This window comes from Choristoneura fumiferana, unplaced genomic scaffold (assembly GCF_025370935.1).
Source record: "Choristoneura fumiferana unplaced genomic scaffold, NRCan_CFum_1 Sck3bRy_82;HRSCAF=261_pilon, whole genome shotgun sequence".
NCBI classification, from domain to species: domain Eukaryota; kingdom Metazoa; phylum Arthropoda; class Insecta; order Lepidoptera; family Tortricidae; genus Choristoneura; species Choristoneura fumiferana.
This window is the reverse complement of record NW_027413068.1, coordinates 1-23,924: the sequence shown is the minus strand read 5'-3', so window position 1 is coordinate 23,924 and position 23,924 is coordinate 1. Positions and strand designations below refer to the sequence as shown.

General features: G+C 37.1%; 1 protein-coding gene across 2 annotated transcripts; it reads right to left on the bottom strand.

Annotated features, from left to right (window-relative positions):
- Positions 1 to 701: 701 nt before the first annotated feature.
- On the bottom strand, positions 702 to 13,869 carry LOC141445247 (fibroblast growth factor receptor 1-like). 2 transcript variants are annotated; one of them, XM_074111035.1, is made up of 7 exons: positions 13,660 to 13,869; positions 12,549 to 12,640; positions 11,814 to 11,846; positions 6,540 to 6,694; positions 5,127 to 5,249; positions 2,795 to 2,964; positions 702 to 909 (listed from the first exon to the last, which is right to left on the bottom strand). In XM_074111035.1, exons 1-7 carry the CDS (start codon positions 13,761 to 13,763, stop codon positions 717 to 719), a joined length of 870 nt encoding a protein of 289 aa, XP_073967136.1. In that variant the 5' UTR covers positions 13,764 to 13,869; the 3' UTR covers positions 702 to 716. The 2 variants fall into 2 exon arrangements, with proteins under 2 accessions (XP_073967136.1, XP_073967137.1); XM_074111036.1 differs by lacking the exon at positions 11,814 to 11,846 and having other exon boundaries at positions 13,660 to 13,839.
- Between the last annotated feature and the right edge of the window lie 10,055 nt (positions 13,870 to 23,924).

Genomic DNA, 23,924 nt, shown 5'->3' with positions numbered 1-23,924 from the left:
AGCGTGTCGGACACGCCCAAAATAGGGTTCCGTAGCCATTACGAAAAAAATTAAGTAATATTTTTCTAAGGATTTCGTATTTTATACGGAATCTTCCAAGTTTAGGTATATTTTATACCTTAGGTAGGCTGCTATTTAAGAGTAAAACTACTAATAATTCTCAAGCAAACTTAGCCGTTATAGTTTTCCTTGAAAGTTTGATATACTTACTACCATCCTGATTTTTTTTTAAATTTCCACCCACCGGTTTAGATTTTAGAGGGGGGTGGGGGGACGCTCGATTTAAATGAAAATTTGCACTTTAAAGTTGAATATTTCGCAAAAATATCAATTAATCGAAAAAATCGTCTTAGCGAACCCCTAATGGTTTTAAAAGACCTATCTAATGATACCCTACACAATAGGGTTGGATGAGAAAAAAAAATCACCCACACTACGTCTATGGGAGGTAACCTAAAAAAAAATTTTTTTTAGTTTTTTATTGTACCATTTTGTCGGCATAGTTTACATATATATCCGTGCAAAATTACAGCTATCTAGAATTAATAGTCCCTGAGCAAAGCCGCGGACGGACGGACAGACAGAAAGACAGACATGGTGAAACTATAAGGGTTCCGTTTTTGCCATTTTGGCTCCGGAACCCTTAAAATTACGTTCGTTTGGAATCGCCCTTATTATTAGAACAAGAAGAAGACTGTTATTTATCTTTGCTATCATCAAGTATCAAGTGACATGAAAAGGAGAAAATAAAATCGATTACTTACGTTGCGCACATTGTCTTCAAGGAAGGATCCAATGGTCTCTTGTAGTTCAGAGAAGGTTGGTCTCTTCCCTGGTCTTTGTTCCCAGCACGACCGCATCACTTTGTACAGCCGGTCGTCTGCATACTTTGGCTTATCCAGGCGATGCCTGCAATTTATTAAAAATAACTCCTGGTTAGATGTGTCTCGCACGCATAGGATCGTGGGTTAAAGCCAGGGCTCACATCTCTAAAATTTTAGAAATCCATGTGCGAAATTGCATTCGAAATTTACCAGCGGCACAATTCAATGGTGTGTGTAGGGACTGAGTGCGCGTGGAAACTACGGCCCAAGCCCTCTCATTCTAAGGAGAGGCCTGTGCCCAGTAGCGAGACGTTTATAGGCTGGGTGATGATGAGTTGTGAACTTGTGGGCACAGTAATTACAAGCCCTTAAAACAACATGTGCGCAGTTTTAAAGGCACAATCATCCTTCTTCCTTCCTGTTTGTTGGTTTGTTTGTTTGTTACTTCATCACGTCTTAACGACTGAACCGATTTAAATGAAATTCGGTATACAGATAGTCTGAATCCCGGAGAAGGACATAGAAAACTTTTTATCCCGGAAATAAACGAATTTTGCGCGGACGGAGTCGCGGGTAACGGCTAGTAAGAATTTTATTGTTGAAGATAAAGATAAATAATTGTCAAAAACCTTTTGGCAATAAGAGGAAAACTCTGTTTGCTAAAGTCTTTGTATGTAAGTAAGTAGGTAATCTCCGGAACTAGCTAATAAGCAGATTTTAAAACTGTTTCGCAGATAGAAAGCTGTATATTTATTTCAGAATTATAACTTGGTTACCGTCAGAAGCACATGATAAGTATGAATTATTTTTTTGAAGTTCCGCACCTCAGTCGGCAAAAACTTGTTTTTTCTTAACCGCCGGTAAGGTAGGACCACATACCATAATTCTAATTAAAATGTCTTATACTTTCTAATTCACGTAGGTAAAGTCAAGGAAACTGAATAACGTACCAGGGTGGAACCTTTTCATAATCAATTTCCCTATGATTTCTTTGGCAAATGTATGGATGTCAACATGACATTAGTAGCTCAAAGGTTCCACCCTGGTACGTGATTCAGTTTCCTTGACTCTACGTAGACAGTTTGACAGTAACTACATCCACCTAACTCTTACAGTAGTCACAGAGTACAGTCACCAGTACCAATATCTGACACCATAGAGCATGCATTACGAGTATCTGATACTGCTCTGCTTCTAGGACCGGTACGACGTAATATCAGATATTTTTGGACGCTCTGCTGTGGTAGAGATATTAATACAGGTGATTGTTCGTCACTTTGGAGCATATTGACGCCACGTTCGTCATTTTGGACTTATGACGTCATAAGTCGCTATTTGTTCGCCAACTCAATCAACTAACTATTTATTTGTTTTAAAGCAACAAAAAATCTAATTTTACAGTAAATCGAAAATTAATCTGGTTTTCAGGGCTAAAATAAAGCGTTTTTTACTGGAGTCGTGCCTTCGAATTATTTTTTAATGGCGTCAACATCCCTATTGTAATAGTTTAACTACGTAAAAACTGTTACTTGCGGAATCTGAGTGCACAAGAGCAAACAAATTAACCAACAAATTCTGTGTAAGTTTATATTTTTTATTTTGTACAAAATAACAATTTATCCTTAAAGCCAATGAACTACTGCAAAATTATTAGAATGTATGTAGTTTAAATAGTTCGCCAAACGTTTTCGCGCTTATTCAATGGATGAACCAATTTTGATGTATTTTGGTAGGTATATAGACCTAGGATATGTTTTATACCGTAAAATAATATAAACCTTGCGAATAGCGATTCTCGTCAAAGATATCGATAGCTTCGATAGTTTTAAGTTCTGTACAACAATAATCTCAATAGTATTTATAGTAACAAAAAGATTTTCTCCTGAACCCGCATCTCCTGGTTATACGCACCAAGTGCCCACCAACTGGGCCCAAGGGATCAAGCTCAAGGTAGATAAAAGTAGTCCTACCCTTCCAGCAGCCGCGGCAATAGATTCTGCGGACTGATTTCTGGATATGGTGTTTTTGCAAGCGAGAATAGCTCCCACAGCACGATGCCAAATGACCACACGTCGGACTGGGTCGAGAAAATGCGGTCCGTCATGCATTCTAAGGCTAACCACTTCACTGGTAAAGGACTCTGAAAGGAAACGGAATTATAATTGATTAATAACTGATTGATTGATACGCTTTGCGCAGATGAATTTTAAATATATAAAAACCGAACAAGTGTAAGTCGGACTCGCGCACTGAAGGTTCAGTACCTATACATTTAAAACCAAGTACGTACCTACTCATAATATAAGTTTGAGTTTCATAGTATTGAAAGTGAGTTACGGTTTTTTTCTTTACTTGTTCTGTGAGACCTTAATTTTCACGAAATTTCATACTTTTATGGCAATAAGTAATTTCCCACGATTTTAATAATAGGTATAAAATATTATAAATGCACTTTAAAAAAAACAAATTGGCTTGTCACTGCTTCAAAGGATTGAAATCCTAAGTATTTGACACCAATGGCAATTTGATATCTACACGCGTTCCTGAGAAAACGATCCTGACAGACAGAGACAAATAAACAACGCAGTGGTCCTTTAAAGGTTGGCTTTTCTCTTTTAACCGACTTCAAAAAAGGAGAGGTTCTATGTTCCAATTGTTGTATTTTTTTATGCATGTTCGCCGATTACTCAGTCAATTGTGGACCGACTTTCCAAATTATTTTTTTATTCGAAAGGGTACTCTTTTGAGGTGGTCCCAATGTCACCAAGTCAAGATCTGATGATGGGATCCTAAGGAAATCGAGAGCAACTCTCAAATTTTATAGGCACACCTATGGCGATTTTTTAGCATTAAGATAAACATTTACATTCAGAAAGTATCATTTGGTAAACTGGACCTGATGAAGAAGACCGTAGATAACCCATGGAACTGATAACAAATGGAAGAGTTTACGTCCCTAGTTAAGGATCAAATTGTTACTTAGTTATTATATATGTTACACACTCGCATGTTCATGTTAGTTTTCTGCCTATATAGGTATCCATAGTCTTTTAAAGTAATGTCACATTTTTAAATTATTACTTTACTTTATTAGTTATTACTTTATTCCTAAGGTTAGTAATATGTAATATTAACCTGTGGTAACTTTACTGGTTGGTGTATTAGCTAATTTTTCATTTGTAATCAGCCATATTGTACCGTTTGTACCCAAATAAACATTAAAACATTAAAACTCGTCAAAGCTAATTAATGTTCGCTCGTCTATAAATGATCATTATTCATATACCTAGATAAGTGACTAAGAAGGAGCTTTAAGTTAAGATTCTTTCGAACTGATCTGATGCTGAACCCGGAAGGTAGGCAACGGAACTCTGTTATAAAACAACGTAACTAAGCCGTGTTTGAGCTTCATTTTTTTTTTGAGATAAAAACTTTGTTACGTGAAACCGAATAAGATCTACCATTTATGGAACAGCGAAGCAGGGCCTCAATTGAAGTCGCATTAACCTACATTTCACGTCGAGCGAAGCGAGCGCGCCACTGTAGCGGCCGGCGAAGCGCTAGGAGTAAGTAAATTTGGACCTAATTGTAAGCGTCTCCACACATGTTATACACCTAATCTTGTTTTTTTTTAACTTAAAGAGTTATTAACTATAACTATTATTTAGAGACAATAGACTCATGCGATGTGATATTCATAACGTGACTTATTAACATAAAGACTTGAAAAATTAATTGGCGAGCTTCGTGTACCGCCGTAATTATAATTAAGGCAAACCTGCAACTCAGTTCACCATCATTTCCAAATGTTTCAATAAAATTATGAAATTCCTCTAATCAAACTACAAAACATAAAATGGCAGGAATCAGAAAACAACAATTGTTCTTGCTCGGACTACCACAGGATAGTACTATCAATGCTCATAAAATCAATGGCCGGCAATATTTTTCATCTTTTTAACTTACCTTTTACATTTAATTGCCATCAATAAAAGTTACGATTAATAAAGTCTAGTCGACTCTATAAATAAATGAACTTGAGATATTGCTAGTGTCGTAGCAGATCGTTACTACCTCAATAAACTAGCTGCGTGATAAAATTGAATCACGCTATGATCACGACCGTCCGGCGGAGACGAGCACCGGTCAAGCAATAACTAACTCTATTGCCTACCAGACGCGAACAAATTAGCCAATACACATAGATAATAAAACTTTATGTCTGTTGTTTATGACGACCAAACAAACAACGTAGTTGCCACGACAACGAAATCGCGTAAGCATAGCAAAAACAAAACTTACATTCTCCTTCTTCTGGTACTCGTCGTTCTTGTAAATGCTTCGCGCCAGACCGAAGTCGCATATTTTGACGACATTGTCTTCGGCTAACAATATGTTTCTCGCAGCTAAATCCCCGTGAAGAATCTGTAAAGGGAAAGTTGAGTAATTCGGTAACAAACGCTTGCATCGGTTCTAATTAATACTAACATCAACATGTCTGGTACACTGTCCATTTGCGGTGGAACTGGTGCGGTATCAAGTAATTACCTACATACCCACATGTGTACATAATTGTGTCGGATTGCTACATCGGGCCGAGCTTGTAGTTCGAGGAACATAGACGTGTCGTTGGATAGCTCATTACGTTAGTACATACGCCACATAAATATTGTCCGTCGGTAAATATTTATCAGTCCGGTTAGAGATTTGAGGATGGGTTTGGAAGTGCCAATAAAACCGTTATGAGGGCAGAGCGTCTTTAACAATGGAATAAAATATTTATACTTGTTCTATTGTTGTTTTACAACCGATTCTACAGAATGTACTCATTTGAACAACGATGTAATAGTAATTGATTTTTATTTAACCATAAAATACTCTACTGCTATTTACATTGATTTATTTCTTTGTTTATATTTCACAAATTTGAATGTTTGCTAAATTAAAAACTTCGTTGGCAAGCTCGAGATTTGAAGCCGATTGATTGCCCAATTAACTTCTTTCTACTGTAGTTAATTAGTTTTTTAATAAAATGCGCGTCAAGTTTAATATAGAAACGAATATTTCGAATGCTGTTACTATTATCATTTTTGAGATATTCTTAGAAAGTAAAAATATCATTACATTAAAAATAAAACGTTTCTGGTAAACAAACATCCGGTTGCTTGACAGGCTAATGCCCAATAGATGACACCCTGCTGTCACCTCTATTGCTAATAGCCGAAAATTAGATGACATCTATTGGGATAGTGACGAGCATTTATACGTTTACCTAATACAATCTTCGGTCTATCGGAGCGCTAAAAACGTGTGAAATTGATTCAAGATTTGTTTAGTCATTATTAGATCGATTCGACTATTGCAACATTTTCTATTTGCTGATTACTTTCTTCCAATACCTGCTCACTACGTTGTTCTATTTATAAACATAATATAATCATGCTTAGTAAAAAAATATATATGATATAATCTGATATTTCAATAAACGACAAAGCTCTTCCGTTTAGATTATAATGTCCATTTTTAAAGATTTTAATGAATCTAACTATGTACATAGGTATGTATGTACTGTAAGTAAACTCTTTATTGCACATTAAAATAAAAATAGAAATACAGATACACAGAGAGAAGTACAAAGGCGAGCTTATCCCTAAAAAGGGATCTCTTCCAGCTAATGATAATGATAATGTAAGGGATGATGATTCGTTGACATACCTTTCTGCTAGCCAGATATTCCATTCCCCTGGCGATTTGGAAGGCCCATGCAAGGAGATCACGCGAGTACAGCGGTCGCGGCTTGCGTCCGTCGCTCACATAGTCACTCTCATAGTTGGAACGCCATTCAGGTTGCACGTAGCCCGTCTCTGATACTGCCAAAATTCAAGATAGGTTATATTTGGGTCAATTAACTTTTAAGCCGAGTTTAAACTTGCAAGAGAAATCGTACAATTTGCATTAAAGTACTATTCAATGGAAAAAATCAATTGTGTAAACAAAGCAATTTTTCACGATTACTCCGTAGTTACTTACATTTGAACGCCAATCCCGATCATATTCACATCTCAATGAGCTCACCACTGTTTTTAACAATCATTTTATCATTAAATAATCGTGTAAATATGTTTATTTTATAGAATTAATTGGAAGACGAAAATCCGTTATATTTGTCAAATTGACATGATAATTTTTTCCTCACCGAAGTTGGTCTATGGTCGGTCTAGTCTCTGGAAATTTAGTGCTGTACCAACAAAATTAATTATTTGACTGAACCAACCTTACCTACCGATAATTATGGCTGGCTCTGCAAATTAATTTATTCGTAGATATTAATTATTTGTGTTAAGTTACACTATTTAATGAAGGTTTATAAAGGTTTCTAATCCTATCCTACTTCCTACTAATATTATAAATGTGAAAGTTTGTGAGTGAGTGAGTGAATATGTTTGTTACTTCTTCACGCTGAAACGGCTGGACGGATTTGGATGAAATTTGGCGAAAAGTTAGATAACCTGGATTACAACATAGGATACTTTTTATCCCGATATTCCCATGGGATAGGGATAAAATCTTGAAATAACAACCGCTCAGCTTAGAGTCATGAAAATTGGTATGTAGATAGTTTGACATCGTGAATAAAACATAGCCTACTTTTTATTTCGATATTCCCACGAGATAGGGATAAAATTTCGAACTAATAACCGCTGGGCTTAGAGTCATGAAATTTGACCATGATTGTTTTTAATGTAATGTCAATGAAACCAACGATTTAATTTTCGGGAATTCCCACGTCAATTTTTAAAATCCCGGTATTTCAGCTGCTGGACCTAATGATTTACGTGTGCGAAGCCACGGGTAAACACTAGTTGGACGATAAAATAGTATTTTAGTAGAAATTATGTAGATTTCTATTTACTAGTATCATATTTACTGTGGAGTCCATTGTTGGACCAAAAAATCATTTTGAATCACTTCCCTGTGTCTACTCTCATTTCCCTGTCTTATGTAAATTTAAAAATGCCTCTTCTAAATTATATCGACAATACAAACTGAGACATGGATGCACAGAAAAACCAGAAAAAGAGACCAGCGCTGGGAATCGAACCTAGGTCCTCAGCAATCCGTACTGCGTACTATAACCCCTACACCACCGTTGGACAGGAGTCAAGATACAAATTTCTCCTATGCACACATATCTCAGGTTGCCTTTTTCTACTACGCTACTTAAGCAGCAAAAAAATCTAAATTAATCCATATTTTAACAGACCCTTTCAATTCTAAAATACTCCATCATAAACCTTGGGGAAAATATACGTCAAAAAATATAAGTGGATATACATGTTTCACCATTTTAAAAATTCTACCCTTAAAGGGGTATAAAGGGGAGTGTAAGTTTGTATGGAAAAAACGTTAGGTATATATATTTGAAGATATAATTCTAAAACTTCGTGAAAATGCTATTAAACATTTTAAGTTAAAAGGGACATGGAAACATTGTGAATGACTCTTGAACAGGACTAAGAGAATACGTGATTCGCCATTTTTAAAAATTAAACTTAGGGAAAACATTAAATAATGAAATATGAGTAAATTCAAAATAATTATTTACTGCTGATTGAAGTATCTTAAAGAGCTTTCACATCACTAGAGCCAACGTCAGTCAGTCAGTCAGCCAGTCGTCAGTCAAGTGTCAATGTCAGTCACCACATTTGTTTACACAATTGATTTTTTCCATTGAATAGTACCATACATTGCGAGGCCGTAAAGCCAACGATTTTGTAGTGGTCAATCGAGTGCCGCAATATAATGCAACTTGCACGATTTTTCTTGCAAGTCTTAACTCGGCTTTAAGTGTAGCTCGTTACCATGGCAACATATCATCCTCGGTCACCCGTCAAAAGTATGGCTCCTCTCCTAAGCATGCTAGTAGTGTATGTGTCGGCGGCCGATCGTAAAATCCGCCAGATCACGAAATTCCTAGGCATATCGTGAAACGCCGCCATTTCATGATATGCCTAAACGTTGGCCAGGCATATCACGATGTGCCTGAGAAATAATACGGCAGATCGATTAGAGCAACGCATTCGTCGATATTCCTAGCTCTATACCGGGCACATCGTAAAATAGTTTCTTTTTTGGCCACTGGTGGCGCTGCGTATGCAATGGCGGCCGTGACCAGCTGACCGGCCGTGTTTGTTTAGCGCGTGAAAAATGTCGGCGTCGCAACAAAATGATCTTTAAACCGAAAATAGTGATTGAATTCAAAATAGAAGTGCAAAAGAAGCTTTTGAACATCAGCTCCGTTCTTTTTATGTGAATCAAACGGATTCTGTGCACAATGTGAAAAAACCATGCACGTCTGCCCGTATTTTAGAGGTTAGTATTTTGTTGATAAATAAAGTATTCACTAGTTGTTATTTATTTATATAGAAAAATTTAGGTACGACGAGCGAAGCGAGGAGTGGTTAGTATTAATTGTGATCAGAACCGATATGGCGGCGTTTCATGATACGCCTAGGAATTTCATGATCTGCCTAAACTGGCCAAATCATGAAATGGCGGCGCTTCATGATATGCCTAGGAATTTCATGATCTGCCTAAACGTCACTAGGCAAATCGCTAAACGGTGAGTTTTGAACGATATGGCGGATGTCCCTTAGCCAATTCATGAAATGGCGGCATTTCACGATATGCCTAGGAATTTCGTGATCTGGCGGATTTTACGATCGGCCGCCGACATATGTATTACAATTTTTTTTAAACATCTGTATCACTGTTGGATCTGGGGTCACGGGACAGAATAACAACACATAATAGTTGATTGACCCATTTGCAATCGTCGTACCTACTTACTGAGGAAAACTCTGTAAGCTATTTTGGGTTAAGCTGCTGCTTGTGGTGTGCGTAATAGAAGCAGGAAAAACACTAATCAAGCAGATATAAACTTTTAACTTTTAACATGCTACTTCGCCACAGAATAAGTAATAGTGCAAGTACTTCGCTACCACACGTGCAGTGCAAGACAGCTACGTCGGTATGACACATATGTGTTTTAATGCTGAAGACATCCACACGTATGTCATTCAGACTCCACTGTCACGAACAACACAAAATGCAAATAAATTTTAAACTATACAAATTCAATCTCAAAGCTATAGCGACCGCGTTCCCAATATAAACAAAATAATAGCAGAGTAACATAGGTTACATTTTGTAGTTCAGTGATAAAGTCCTTCGCAAAGTAACGCCCAAATCAATCAATTATCAAACAAAAATACAGATAATGTATTGAATCAGGCGTTACTTTGCGGAGGGCCATATCAGTGAACAATAATAAATAATTACTTTGCTCACCTGCGACCTTTTGCATAAACGTAGCTATCGTATGGTCGCGGGTGAGCAACGTAATTGTTTAAGTATACAATATAGATCTCTCCTCTAAGTATTACTTTTACTGATACGTGAAAATTAAGGAAGCTCTCGATTTCTTTAAATATTTTAAAGAACTTTAAATATTAATTACTTATGACTTTATTTTACTGCTGCCGGGTACTTGCGCCGTGCCTACTCGTATCGATCCCAAATTAAACACAAAGGTAATCTTACGAAGCGACCTGTCGTATCGGCCATGGTTACACCGCAGGTTAAAAGCATGGGATTATTTTCCCTTTGTTATCACTGCGTCAAAGCCGGTATCAAGGTGGCAAATAATTGGCAATATATTATTATGATTCCAAATTAAGTTTCCTTTGTTACAAAATATTTTGTTAATTTTTGTTCGATGCTTTTTTATCGTGGGCTTTTCGCAAAGGTAATGTTGAATATTTTTTTCTCATAATTATGTATGTATGTAAGTAAACTCTAAACTCTTTATTGTACAAAATAAATAAACAAACACAATGGACAAACGTTGAGATACATGTACAAAGGCGAACTTATCCCTTTAAAGGATTTCTGCCGTGGAAGCTACGATACAATCATCATCATCATGATCATCATAATGATTATCGTAATGATGTTGAATAAGGCAGGGTTACTCAGTGGGGTACGCGAACCCCTAGGGGTCCGCTATTCGACGGTAGGGGGTTCGCGACAAGGTTTACGTGACTCCCAAAACCGGCAGGCTGCAAGACTAGCAAGATGATTAAGATTGGTTTTTGGAGTCTTTTTGTATTCTTCATTTTTAGTTTCTCCAACAGCTATCGTCTAGAAACTAACAGGGGTACGTGGAGCGATAAGTTTGAGAAACCCTGGAATAAGATAATTAATACGAATGTCATAGCAAAATATAGGTATAAGTAGAGCTTTTACAATCTGTCGGCTATGGAAATTACTAAACCTCTTGCTTTGTGTCCTTCACTTTAGGTTAAATTAAAACTTAGGCTTGGTCCTAATTTGTGTGTGGGTAATATTTCTATGTTTATTTATAATTATTATTGTGTAACAAGTGGAGCTATCGTGTACCTCATATTTGTATCAGGTGTCTATGGGAGGTGGTGATCTCTTACCATCAGAGACCCACTTGCTCTTTTGCCATCCAGTCGAATAATATGTATATATAAATATATATATGAAAAATAGAAGAATTAATATATTGGTCAGAAGAAAATGAAAAATAAAATCAAACAATTTGAAAGCACAAATTAAAGCGTACTTTGGCTGAGGTTTTTGCAAACAGGAAACTAAATATGCGGATAAGAGGATCGAAATCACGTAAAAACAAGTTTAAAATATGTTACGATTTGCATTCAATAATAAGGAAAATTATGCGTACTTATTATTTTAACAGTGTGCTCAACATGAATCACTATGAAAGTAGGTAAACATTTCTCTTAAGCATAATTATTATGAAATTTAACACTTCACAGAAACTTCCGACAGTCAATAGAAACAGGAAAAAAGTGCATCAGAATTCAAAAGGTGTTTTCATATTTTACTCAACAAAAACTCAAATTATTGGTGCAATAAAATGGAAAAACATATTAAAATTACCTTTTTCAGATTCCGAAGGTAGTTTCAGTTTGTCTGACAAGAAATTAATTTGATCAATATCTGTTTATAGTATATTATTTAATAGTTGTAACAACGTGCTGCCGAAATACATCTAGGTGCCTGAATTTCACAGGATTTTCCATATAAATTAGGTACTCTAACTGAAAAACTTGTAGAATATTTCCGGTTATCCTAGAAACTTGAAATTGATTATGGAGGTAGATTTTACAGCACAACCAATAGTAAAATTTGAAAATCCCACCCATCAAAAATGACTCCATACTGCGTACATTTTACTCAGAAACTGGACTCTCCTAACACTGGATGTTCATAGATCATCATCATCATCTCAGCCGTAGGACGTCCACTCGTCCGTTGTAGGTCTGTTCATAGATACTTACAAATTTTTACAGAACCCTCATTGTGCGAGTGCGACTCGGGATTTTTTAGATATTCAAGGCACTCTTTGAGCATTTTAGTGAAAAATTTGATCAATCGAAGAGAAAGCAAAAAAAACGATCTTAGTAAATGTCTGCGATAGTGAAATAGCTCTACAAACTATCGCTTGAGAAAAAGACTGCGTCCTAAAACCGCACGGGTAGCCGCATACGTGTGTGTGTGTGTGTGTGTGTGTGTGTGTGTGTGTGTATATATATATATATATATATATATATATATATATACAAGTATCCGTAGTAGAACTAAATTGCTGCTAGAACCGAAAAATATATTTACCTGTTCTTCCTGATCGATTGCTCGCGGCCGTATTCAGAAACGTGTGGTCTGTCTCTTGCGTTTGGTTAGAGCTCAAGCAGTCGGAATCCATTCTGGAATATAAATTTACTATGTAAATCGTTCTTCAATGCATTATTAGATGCTCTCGATTTTTCCTGTTTTTTTTAGTCACTGATTAAAACAAAATTGTTTCGATGTAAATTGTAAAAATAAGTACCTAATAGCCTGTTGCTTGCTAATGACAGACGTTGGGCATTAATGACGTTTATGCCCATCTTCCATCGCGAGCGCACCAAACTTCGGACGGACTCGGTTTGTCTTGCAACGACCAACCTCATAGAGGTTTGGTGGAAGTACTTTCATAAAGCCGATCATTATCAAGTTAAAAAGAGTCCGTACGGAGTCCGGTCCTCTGGTACTGGAAGGTGAATATTCTATGAGGTACCTACAAGAAATTGTCTCTATTTACATGGAACGGATAGTATTCTCTACGACTTAATTCTCCTGATCTTGATGAGCCCTGTACGAGTATTGATATAAAAAAGCATCAATTTTACATAAAAACGCTGACGCGATAAACATAACACAAAGCAAACACTGTCAGAATACTCCATTATCTCTATCTGGTCTTTCGATGACATTTCTGAAAAGTCATGGTAACATACTACTTCATGAAAGAAATCAAACACTAGTACTGGGAATAATATTTTCCCGGAAAACATCTCGTTCTACTTTAGTTATATATTATTAGTATTTATAGCGTTCAAATAATGAGGCGTATAATTTTGCAATAATCATACCAGTTTCTAAGCTGGAATTCCTTTACCGTTCGGTCATTTAAAAAGTGTATAAATGCTACTAGGCACGCGTTAAGGCCAGCAGGGCTACTACGAAACTCGAAATTCGAAGTTCGTGTCGTGCGTTCCCTCTGACACTTATACTATTTAATACGAGAGAGAGAGAGAGGGACAGCAGGACACGAACTTCCAGTTTCGTAGTAGCCCTGCAGCGCCGATAGTCACTACGCTCTTACACATAAGAAGTTCTTTATACGTTTGCCGTATTTGGCTTCTCTATACAACCATAACCTTAGAAAAAAATTATCACATACCCGCTGTTTCCACTGCTACAAGAAAAGCCTCTGTTGATGTTCCCCTGATTTTTCTCCTTGTTGTCTGTCAGCTGATCAATAAACACTTCTCGGTGCCGCTGCATGTAGTTATGGATGTTCCCGAACTTACAGTACTCTACGATCACGATCAACTCACCTACAGAATTTTAAATACAGCTAAATGACAAGTTAAAATTAAAAAAATCGTAGCCATTTTTTCCATGGTAATCGGAGATGATGCTCAACTAGTGACTTTGGCCCAATTTGGTGGTGTGCGTGCAAGTAAAGGAAACACGGCACGGCACGGTGTAGTAACATTACCGTCCTTAATTTACTGTTCACAAATAGCTGATTTTACTTTATATTTGGTCTTAGCCATACACCTGATTATAATAATTTAGTTTTACAATAAGACCGCTTTACGAAACAAATTACGAAATATTAATTGTAAATCCATGTCTTGAAATTACTTTTCTATTTTTACATGCATAACGCTTTGACGCTAAATAGGTAGGTCCCCACTCAGCATAATGCCATGGCAAGCCGTGGCACTGATTTTCAGTCAGTAAAAGTCAAAGTCAAAAAGTCAAAGTGATTTATTTGTAAACATATGTATAACTCAGTAGTAGTGTCAGTAGGTAGGTACTTATATTGTATCGATCGTTACCGAAATAAATTGTCGATGAAATGAAAATATGTGGCACGTTAGTTTCGAAAGTAATAGTCGAAGAATAGTTAAACATTTGTCGATGATTTAATGGTAAACCGAACCAAAACACGTACCTACAAGGAAAATTTTGATTTGGACATGGTTATGATGGTTTTGGTTTGGACATAATAAATATTAAGTACGTAATATTCATTAATATTTAAGAATTTCACATTATTACTCAAGAACCTTAAAACATCTATAATATAAAAGTGAACCGCCAGAACAGGACAAAAAAACGAAACAGAGCAGGATGGCGCTCTACGACACCATTTTGACACGTTTCTCCCAAACAACGCATTATTTCTCTGGAATTTTAAAGCAATTCGATTCTTTGACCTTGGGAATCGCGAAAAACTTGAGAAAATATGATATTGGGTGTGTACATTTTGTATATTAAGCAAAATAAAATCACAAGTTCGAATTTCGAGCCAAAAACGAGCGATCTATGCCAGTGTTGCCATTCAGGGAAAAAGAAATCTATTCATTATCCTGCATTGCAGTCTGTAAAGCTCTTTACCCATTCATTGCCGCGCGCCAGATTACGCTGGGCTTAGAGTCGTGAAATTTGGTATGTAGATATAGCTGGATGTCTGAAATAATATATCATCATCCCAGCCTATGCATTGCATAAGGCAATATGGAAAGTTTAGAAAAGCAAGGTATACCGGCAACATATATTGATATCATCAAAACTATATATGCAAACAGTAAAGCAAAAATCCAACTGGAAGTTTTGGGCAAAGAATTCCGAATCAAGCGAGGAGTCAGACAAGGAGACCCACTGTCCCCGAAGCTTTTTTCAGCAGTTTTGGAAAATGTCTTCCGCAATCTTGACTGGGAACATCTAGGACTCAACATAGACGGAAGGAAACTAAATCACCTCAGATTTGCGGATGACCTGGTTCTTCTGGAGGAATGTCCAAAGAAGCTTGAGAAGATGATACAAACTCTAAATACTGAAAGCGCCAAAGTGGGTCTAAAAATGAACATAACAAAGACGAAGCTAATGACCAACTCAAAAATGGTACCCATAGGAATCGAAGAACAACAACTAGAATACGTTGACGAGTATTGCTATTTGGGTCAGATTATCTCCCCTAACAACCAAACAACTAAGGAAATAAATAAGAGAACTGCCAACGGGTGGAAGAGATATTGGTCCCTAAAGGAAATTGTTAAATCTAAAGACCATAATATGTCAACCAAAAGAAAAGTTTTCAACACGTGTATCCTTCCTTGCATCTCCTATGGCTGTGAAACATGGTCCCTTACAAATAGAGACAAATTAGAAAAATGCCAGAGAGCTATGGAACGAAGGAGGACAGGAGTAAGAAGGCAAGACAGATTTAGCAATGCCCAACTAAGAGCAAAAACCAAACTAACCGACATACTGGAAAAAATAGACCGACAGAAATGGAGATGGACCGGCCATATGTTGAGATCCAGACAAGAAAAGTGGAGCCAAATTATAACGCAATGGTATCCTAGAGATGGCAAAAGACGTCGAGGACGACAACAATTTTTTTAGCTGGCAACCCTGGCCACGCTCAAACGTCAAAATCGACACAGCTGTTTTAAATTAATTAATTAATTATAATATTAGTGTAATAAGTAATAAAAACATTAAAAACCTTTTAATGTTTAACAATAAGTGTTCGCGTAAAAAAGTATCATCGTACAACACCTGTACATCTCAAAGTAAAATCTCGGCGGCGGAGTAACGTCAGTGCAACGGACAATGTTCAAATATGCAACGTTAAAAAGGGAAGTATTGTCTTCTATAAACCTAAATAAATTACATTAGGGCGTTAAACACTTATGGAATTAAATGCTTAAATTCATTAGCTCCTGATTAGTGTACATATTGTTGAGAATCTGACAGTAATTTCTAACCTCGTACCTACTTCTGTTACGAACCGGTCAGCTGTTCACGCTAGCTATAAATACTGTCTTTATTACCTATTTTATCAAACAACTAGGCTACTTCGTACTACCTGGTCTTGCTTGTCACTCTCTTGTTCTCACAACTACTTCGTATTTCACTTATTAACCACCTCACTTCACTGCTTTTTATGCTTGGTATATAGTTGCGTTGCGGTTAGTTTCAGGTGCGGTGGAGTCACTGTGGGTTACCTGAGCTCAAAATGTCCAGCTCAGTGTTGACTCGCAAGGCCACTGCACGTGAACTCGATATCAAACTGAACGCAGCCCTTAAAGAACTCAAGCAGTCTAAGGCGACGTGTGAGCAGCTACTTCGGGAACGTGACGATGGCGAATACGAGGTGCAGCAGATAGTGTCAAAGAACACCGAACTTAAACGCGAACTAGCCGACCTAGATGTGATGTACACGGATGTTGAAGAACAACGCGACCGACTGCTGGAGACAGTTTGCAAATTACAACAGTGCTGTGACGTTCACGAGCAAACACTTCAACGAGTAGACGAGCTCGAGTATGAGCTCGCCGCCTCCCACGAATTTGTTCGCCAACTACAGGAACAGATTGAACGCCAAGAAGCCGAGAACACCCAACGGCTGTATGACGAAATAATGCCAGCACCAAACGTCTCCTCAACACGACCGGTAATAGGTTCTTCTGGGTCGCCGGTTGTAATAGATTTGACTAAGGACACTTCTTTTGAGTCTAGATCAGTGCTTTTTCAAAGTCATAATAAATTTAAAAAATATCTTAAATTAAACAGGTTCATAAGAAGATCAAAAAGACTATATAAACAACATCACAGTGTTCATAAAAATACAATTTTATATAAAGATCGTATAAGTATCTTAAACGAGCTAAAAACATGTAATGAAAAATTACAACACAGTAGGTACGCGTATGTCACAGACACGTCCGGGCTACGGGAAGAAATAAACCGGTTAGAATGTTCCCTAAGGGACTTAACTAGCAAATACGAATTATGTCAAAATCAAATTAGTGAACACATTTTGGCCGCGAACGAGCTTGTTGATTTATGTTCATTTAACGAACAGCGCGTCAATTCTTTGTTAGCGCGCGAGAGTGCATTGCAAACTAAATTACATAATCAGTCCGAGTCACCCACCCGCAGCGTGGACTTCTGTGACATATCTGTAGGTAATGATGGAGATATCTGTAAGAATGTTAATAAAACCCTAGTATTTTCTGATAGGATAGGAAAGGGATTGGGCAAATTTTTGTATAATAATATATCAAACAGCTGTGTCATAAATAACTGTATGCCTAATGCCTCATTCAAACAAATAATTGAAAAAATTATGCTCACTCAGGTGACTAACCAGTCAACTATTGTATTAATGTTAAGTGACGGGTCCGACGTTAGGTGTTCGGACATAAAAACTGGGTTCGATTTACTATCAAAACTAGGTGTTAAAAACATTATTATAGGTGCGTTTCCCTATTCTGCTTCTCTAAATAAATCCAATAATCATTTATATCGTTTAAACAAATTATTGTTTAAGATGACGAGCCGTCATAGTGACGTTTTATTTTTTGACACTAATAATGTTATTAGTGACTACCGACTGACCCCCGACAAGCTTGCTAAATCCTTAGCATGTTATATTAATTCCGTATTCGGAAATCACCCCCCCTCCCCCGGCCCTGTTAGGACGACACCTTCAAGCGCGAATGTGTCTTTAAACTACCTACACCGACAATAGAGAAGCAAAGTAGTCTATCATTTCTACATCAAAATATAAATCGCTTCACTGGCAAAATATTAGATTTAGAATTACTCTCTGAAAAGTTAAACTTAGATATTATCTGCTTAACAGAAACCTGGCTAAAAAAAGATTCAATGCAATTTAATGTACATAATTATGCAATAGCCAGCGCCTTCTGCAGAGAATCTGCAGCAGGTGGCGGGTCTCTCATATTAGTGAAAAATAGTTTAAAGTTCAAAGAACGCAAAGACCTGTCCAGCCTTTCTGTTGAACGGGTATGCGAGATCGCTTCTGCGGAAACGGAACAGTATTTAATTTTATGTATATATAGACCACCAAACTCGAGTATTCCTTTGTTTATAAATACTATGGAAGATGTTCTAAGGAAATCAGTAAAACGTAATAAAGCGCTGGTGGTCTGCGGGGACTTTAATATCGATATTTTATCACAATCCGTTGAAAAAGACCAGTTTATTTCTGTTTTAAAATCTTTTAATTTAAATTTCTTATTTAAAGAACCCACCAGAGTCACAACCACTTCGACCACATGTATTGACAACATTTGCTTAACTTGTAAGTATTTAGAAAAAGCTGTTATCAGTGGAGTACGATCGGATCACAAAGCTCAAACAGTGAAGTTACCTCGGGCTAGGGGCGGTGTTAATCAAACCATAGAAATTAGGCCGTTGAACAAACAAAGACTTGACCGTCTCAAAACAAACATCGCGCAAAAAGTAAACAATTTACAAGTAAATACTAAAAATCCAAACGAAAATTTCAAAATATTGTTAAATACTGTATGCGAGGAATACGATAAAACGTGTAGTAAAAACGTATTAAAATAGGAAACAAACTATCATTCAATGAATGGGCTACACCCGGAATACGTAGGAGTAGGGACGTCTTATATGATCTTTATGATAAGAAATCGTGTACCACTGATGAACGTTTCCACCAGTATGTCAGGGATTATTCAAAATTATTCAAAATTATATGTAATAAAGCAAAAGCAGCCCATGTAACTAATAAAATTAAGTCCTCTGATGATAAAATTAAAACAGTTTGGAAAATTATAAATACTGAAACCGGTCGACGTAAGAACGCGGAGTCCTCTATATCATTAAAGATTAATAACGTATTAGAAACGGACGCGGTTAAAGTAGCTAACGAGTTTAATACCTACTTCTCTAAAATCCCCATCGAAACGACAAAATGTCTCGCGTCTTCCTCAAAGTTAGCTGAATCGCTCTTAAAACAAAATGTATCCATTCCAAACTTAAGTAATTTTAAATTCACGCATGTCTCTCCCTGTGACATCATTAAGACTTTTAGATTATTGAAAGTAAAAAAAACGGAAGACTTGTGGGGCGTCTCAGTTAAGGTTCTACATTCCATTTTAGATGTCGTTGCTCCAACTTTAGCATTTATTTTTAATAGCTGTATAGATGAAGGCGTATTTCCAGATTTGATGAAATATAGTAAAGTAGTTCCTATTTTTAAATCAGGTGATAAAGATAATCCCTCTGATTATCGTCCTGTGTCCATCCTATCAGCGTTTAGCAAAATATTCGAAAAATAATGCTGACGCAAATGATCTCGCATTTTAATACCCATAAAATCATGCATCCACAGCAGTTCGGATTCACAAAAGGCAGGTCTACTACAGACGCGGGTCATAGTTTAGTTAAATTCATATTGCAAGCTTGGGAGGAATCACATGACGCTATAGGTGTATTCTGCGACCTTTCGAAAGCTTTTGATTGTGTGGATCATGATACTTTAATTTGTAAGTTAAATTTTATGGCATTCGTGGCCTCGCTTTAGAACTCATTAAATCTTACCTCACACAAAGAAAGCAAAAGGTAGCGATTAACGGAACGGTATCGGAGGATCTGTGGTCGAAATGGGAGTGCCTCAAGGATCCATTCTTGCCCATTCCTGTATCTTATTTATGTAAATGACCTTACTTATATGGTAAGCCAAAAGTCGGGTATAGTTATGTTTGCTGACGACACGTCTTTACTGTTCAAGGTTAGTAGAAAAGATACCGACTTCATTGAGCCAATGAAACCCTGTCCGTGATATCCGCATGGTTTGCTGCCAATAATTTGTTACTAAATCCTAAGAAAACTAAATGTATTAATTCTCGTTGATAAATTCATCTAGCTCGAATTCAGTTTCTAATATAAAGTTAAATGGTCAACTATTGAATTTGTAAAATCAACAGTATTTTTAGGAATAACGCTCGATTCTAAACTACAGTGGGGACCTCACGTCACAGCAATCGCGGGTAGATTGAGCTCTGCTGCTTTTGCAGTTTGGAAAATACGGCAGCTAACCGATGTGGCGACGGCACGGTTGGTGTATTTTGCTTACTTTAACAGCATTATTTCGTACGGCCTTATTTTATGGGATCTGCTGCAGACATTGAGTCAATTTTTATCTTACAAATGAGAGCAATTAGAGCAATTTATAATTTGAAGACGCGTGAATCTTTAAGATCTCTTTTTAAGGAAACAGATATCCTAACCCTGCCGTCGCTTTATGTTTTTGAAATAATCATGTATGTTAGGAAGAACATATGTGATTTCCCACTAACGTCGATAAGCCAAAGGCTACTAGAAACACAGGGAAGCTTAAAGTTTCATCTTATCTTACAGACTAGCTACAAATAGTCTTTTCTGGGAAATTGCATACGTTTTTATAATAAAATTCCAAAAAAATTATAAATGAAACGGATACAAAATTCAGATCTATTGTCAAGAAGACATTAATATCAAAGGCGTATTATAAATAGGGCTTGCAATCCGGATAACCGGATATCCATATTATCCGGATATCCGCCCATTTTCAAATCCGGATAGGAAGCTCTTCATTATCCGGATAATTTGGATAATTCGAATATCTGATATTAAGCGCGCGCTCGCGCATTGTGAGAGGTTAGTGTAGTGTATGCATACACACAGATACATTTCTTTTTGTATTAGGAAGGTTTACATGCAATACTTATTAGTTAGGTTCATTCTTAACACGTTCGCGTGACCACCGTCAATATCCGACAAATAGGGTACTATGCGTTGTGACACATAGTCTAATCACGTCAGACTTTATAAAAACGTTAAAGGAACTACGTGGTCGGACGTTCGGTGTTCATAATAAATTGCAGTAGTTCCATCCTTGCGCCGTATCATATTAAATTACCAAAAATCTTGCGCCACATAGTATAACATTTTTTGACTCCAAAAGAGGCGACGCACACGCTCTTAAATGTGACTACTCACAGACGCACAACGTCGGTGGACGCTGTATTTTGTTCCCGCGCCTATACATTCAGTCATCCTGTTCACGTGACGGAGGACGCGCTCGCGCTGGTCGCGGCAGGTGGATTCAGCAACGAATTTGTCCACGCAGCTTTAGTATTATTTCAATATTTTTGTATGAATAATAGTGTATTTTTGTTATATGTTACATTCTTAGTGATGTAAACTTTTACTCGGATGGGTTTTTTATTGTGTTTAGTGAGTTTTTAGGGAATTTTGATGCTATGGTTCTAACTCAATTACCGACTTATTTCTCACATCTAAACGAGTAATTTCGTAAAGTATATGTGTGTAGTTCTTGCTGTGATAGTATTATGAATAATACTGCTAGATATTATTATCCTCAATTGATTTGAGAGCTTTTTTTTCTTTTAGATTAATAAAAAACTACGAGCATATAAAAATGCTTCTGTGCAAGTCTTCGAGGAAGTTCAATCATCTCGAGAAACATCACCTGACCCTTATAGTGATGACGGGTAGTTTTAGCTTAGATGCAGACTACAACCCAGGAGGAGACGAAGGTTCCAGCGCGAGCAGCATTGGTAATATTGCTGTAGGTGCACCAATAAGAGCAACGTCTTTCCAGCAAGTCAACCACAAACTACCAAAGCAGCAAAGACTCTGACTCGGCTAGAATGTTATAGATGAGACTGTATACGCATCCTCCAGTTCAGACAGTATTTTTGACAGTTTTGGCTACCTAAACTTGGCTAACTAAATATCAAAATAAACAACAACCCAAGAAACCAAGGCATGAAGTACTCGGTAAGTATGAGGATGACCTAACATATCGGTATCATCTAATATTATAATAGAGTCTTAGGAAATGACTTTACTTTGGAGTCTATCTCACTACCACAAGACCCGGCTGAACTGCAACCAGACATAGATTTAGAAAAAACTCTTACAGAATAACTTTGCTACCTGAACAGGAATCAAACTCTAAAAATACCCTGACAGCTTCATTTTTACTCCCTGAATAGGAACCAAGTTCTGAAATTATTGATTGGTAGTGAAGTTTCACATCAAACACCACCCACCATATTCTGGAAATAAAGAAGGTAACCAGCTCTCTATTCTTATCATCGGGAGATCATCCTAGCCATCTTCTTTTACTAGATACTGCAGCATCATGCTCTTAGCAACCGGTAACGACAGTTCTCCAGTATCAACACCGTACCATGAAATGATGGAAACAGATCAAGGATCTCCACAGGCACAGGCACCGGGGAAGGACCGAGCTCAATTTCTCTTTATATTTCATTAATTAAATACAAGATAAATTGGCAAAGCTACAACTACATCATACATCTCGTAGTATCAGTTCGTTACCATTCATTACCGGTTGCTGAGAGCATGATGCTGCAGTATTTAGTAAAAGAAGATGTCTAGGATGATCTCCCGATGATAAAAATTAGAGAGTTAGTTACTTACCCTCTTTATTTCCAGGATATGGCGGTGTTGGATGTGAAACCTCACTATCATCAATAATTTCCGAGCTTGGTTCTTGTTCAAGGAGTAAAAATGACGCTGTTAGGGTATTTTCAGTTTGATTCCTGTTCAGGTAGCAAAGGTACTTATTGTGTAAGAGCTTTTTCCAAATCTACTTATGTCTGGTTGCAGTTCAGCCGGGTCTTGAGGTAGTGAGATAATCTCTGAGGTAAAGTCAATTCCTATATAAGACTATCTAAAATCTCAGATGATACCGATATAGTTAGTGTATCATCATCACACTTCCCGAGTACGTCATGTCTTGGCCTTGGCTTCTTGGGCTATTGTTTATTTTGATACTTGTTAGGCTTCAGTGCCAAACGATTGTCAAAAATACTGTCCGAACTGGAAGATGCATATACAGATTATCTATAACACTAGCTGAGTCAGAGACTTCGCTGCTTTGGTATATAGTATGTGGCCGACTTGCTGGAAATACATTGCTGTGATTGGTGCACCTACGGAGACGTTACTAACGCTGCTTGCGCTGGAACCTTTTCTCGTCCTGGGCTGTAGTCTGCATCTGATCCAAACTACCCGTCATCAATATATAGGGTCATGTAATGTTTCTCGAGATGATTGAACTTCCTCGAAGACATGCATAGAAGCATTTATTACGTGCTTGCAGTTTTTTATCCATTTAAAACAAGAAAAAGCCATTTGCCAGTATGATATGGCTGCCGTAATATGACGTTGCTTTATTCTTTTAGTATAACGTTACATCGCATTGTGACACTACGTCAATTGACGTTTCGATCATGTTGCCGTAATATGACGTTGCTACGTTATTGTAGTATTATGTTACGTCACTATGTGACACAACGTCATTTGACGATTCGATAATATTGTCGTGATATGACGTTGTTAAGAATATGTATAATTACAATATCAGTTGTACGGTAGAACGTCTATAAACGGTGACGATTAATCCCGCATGCGCCGTAACGCTAACTATTTCTGTATACAGTCAAAGCTCAACTTGTAATGACGTGACGTCTCATTGTATGGAAAAAGTTGTGCGATATCGCATTGACCGAAAATTTTGGGCGTACGCGCGAACGTGTTAACATCTTGTTT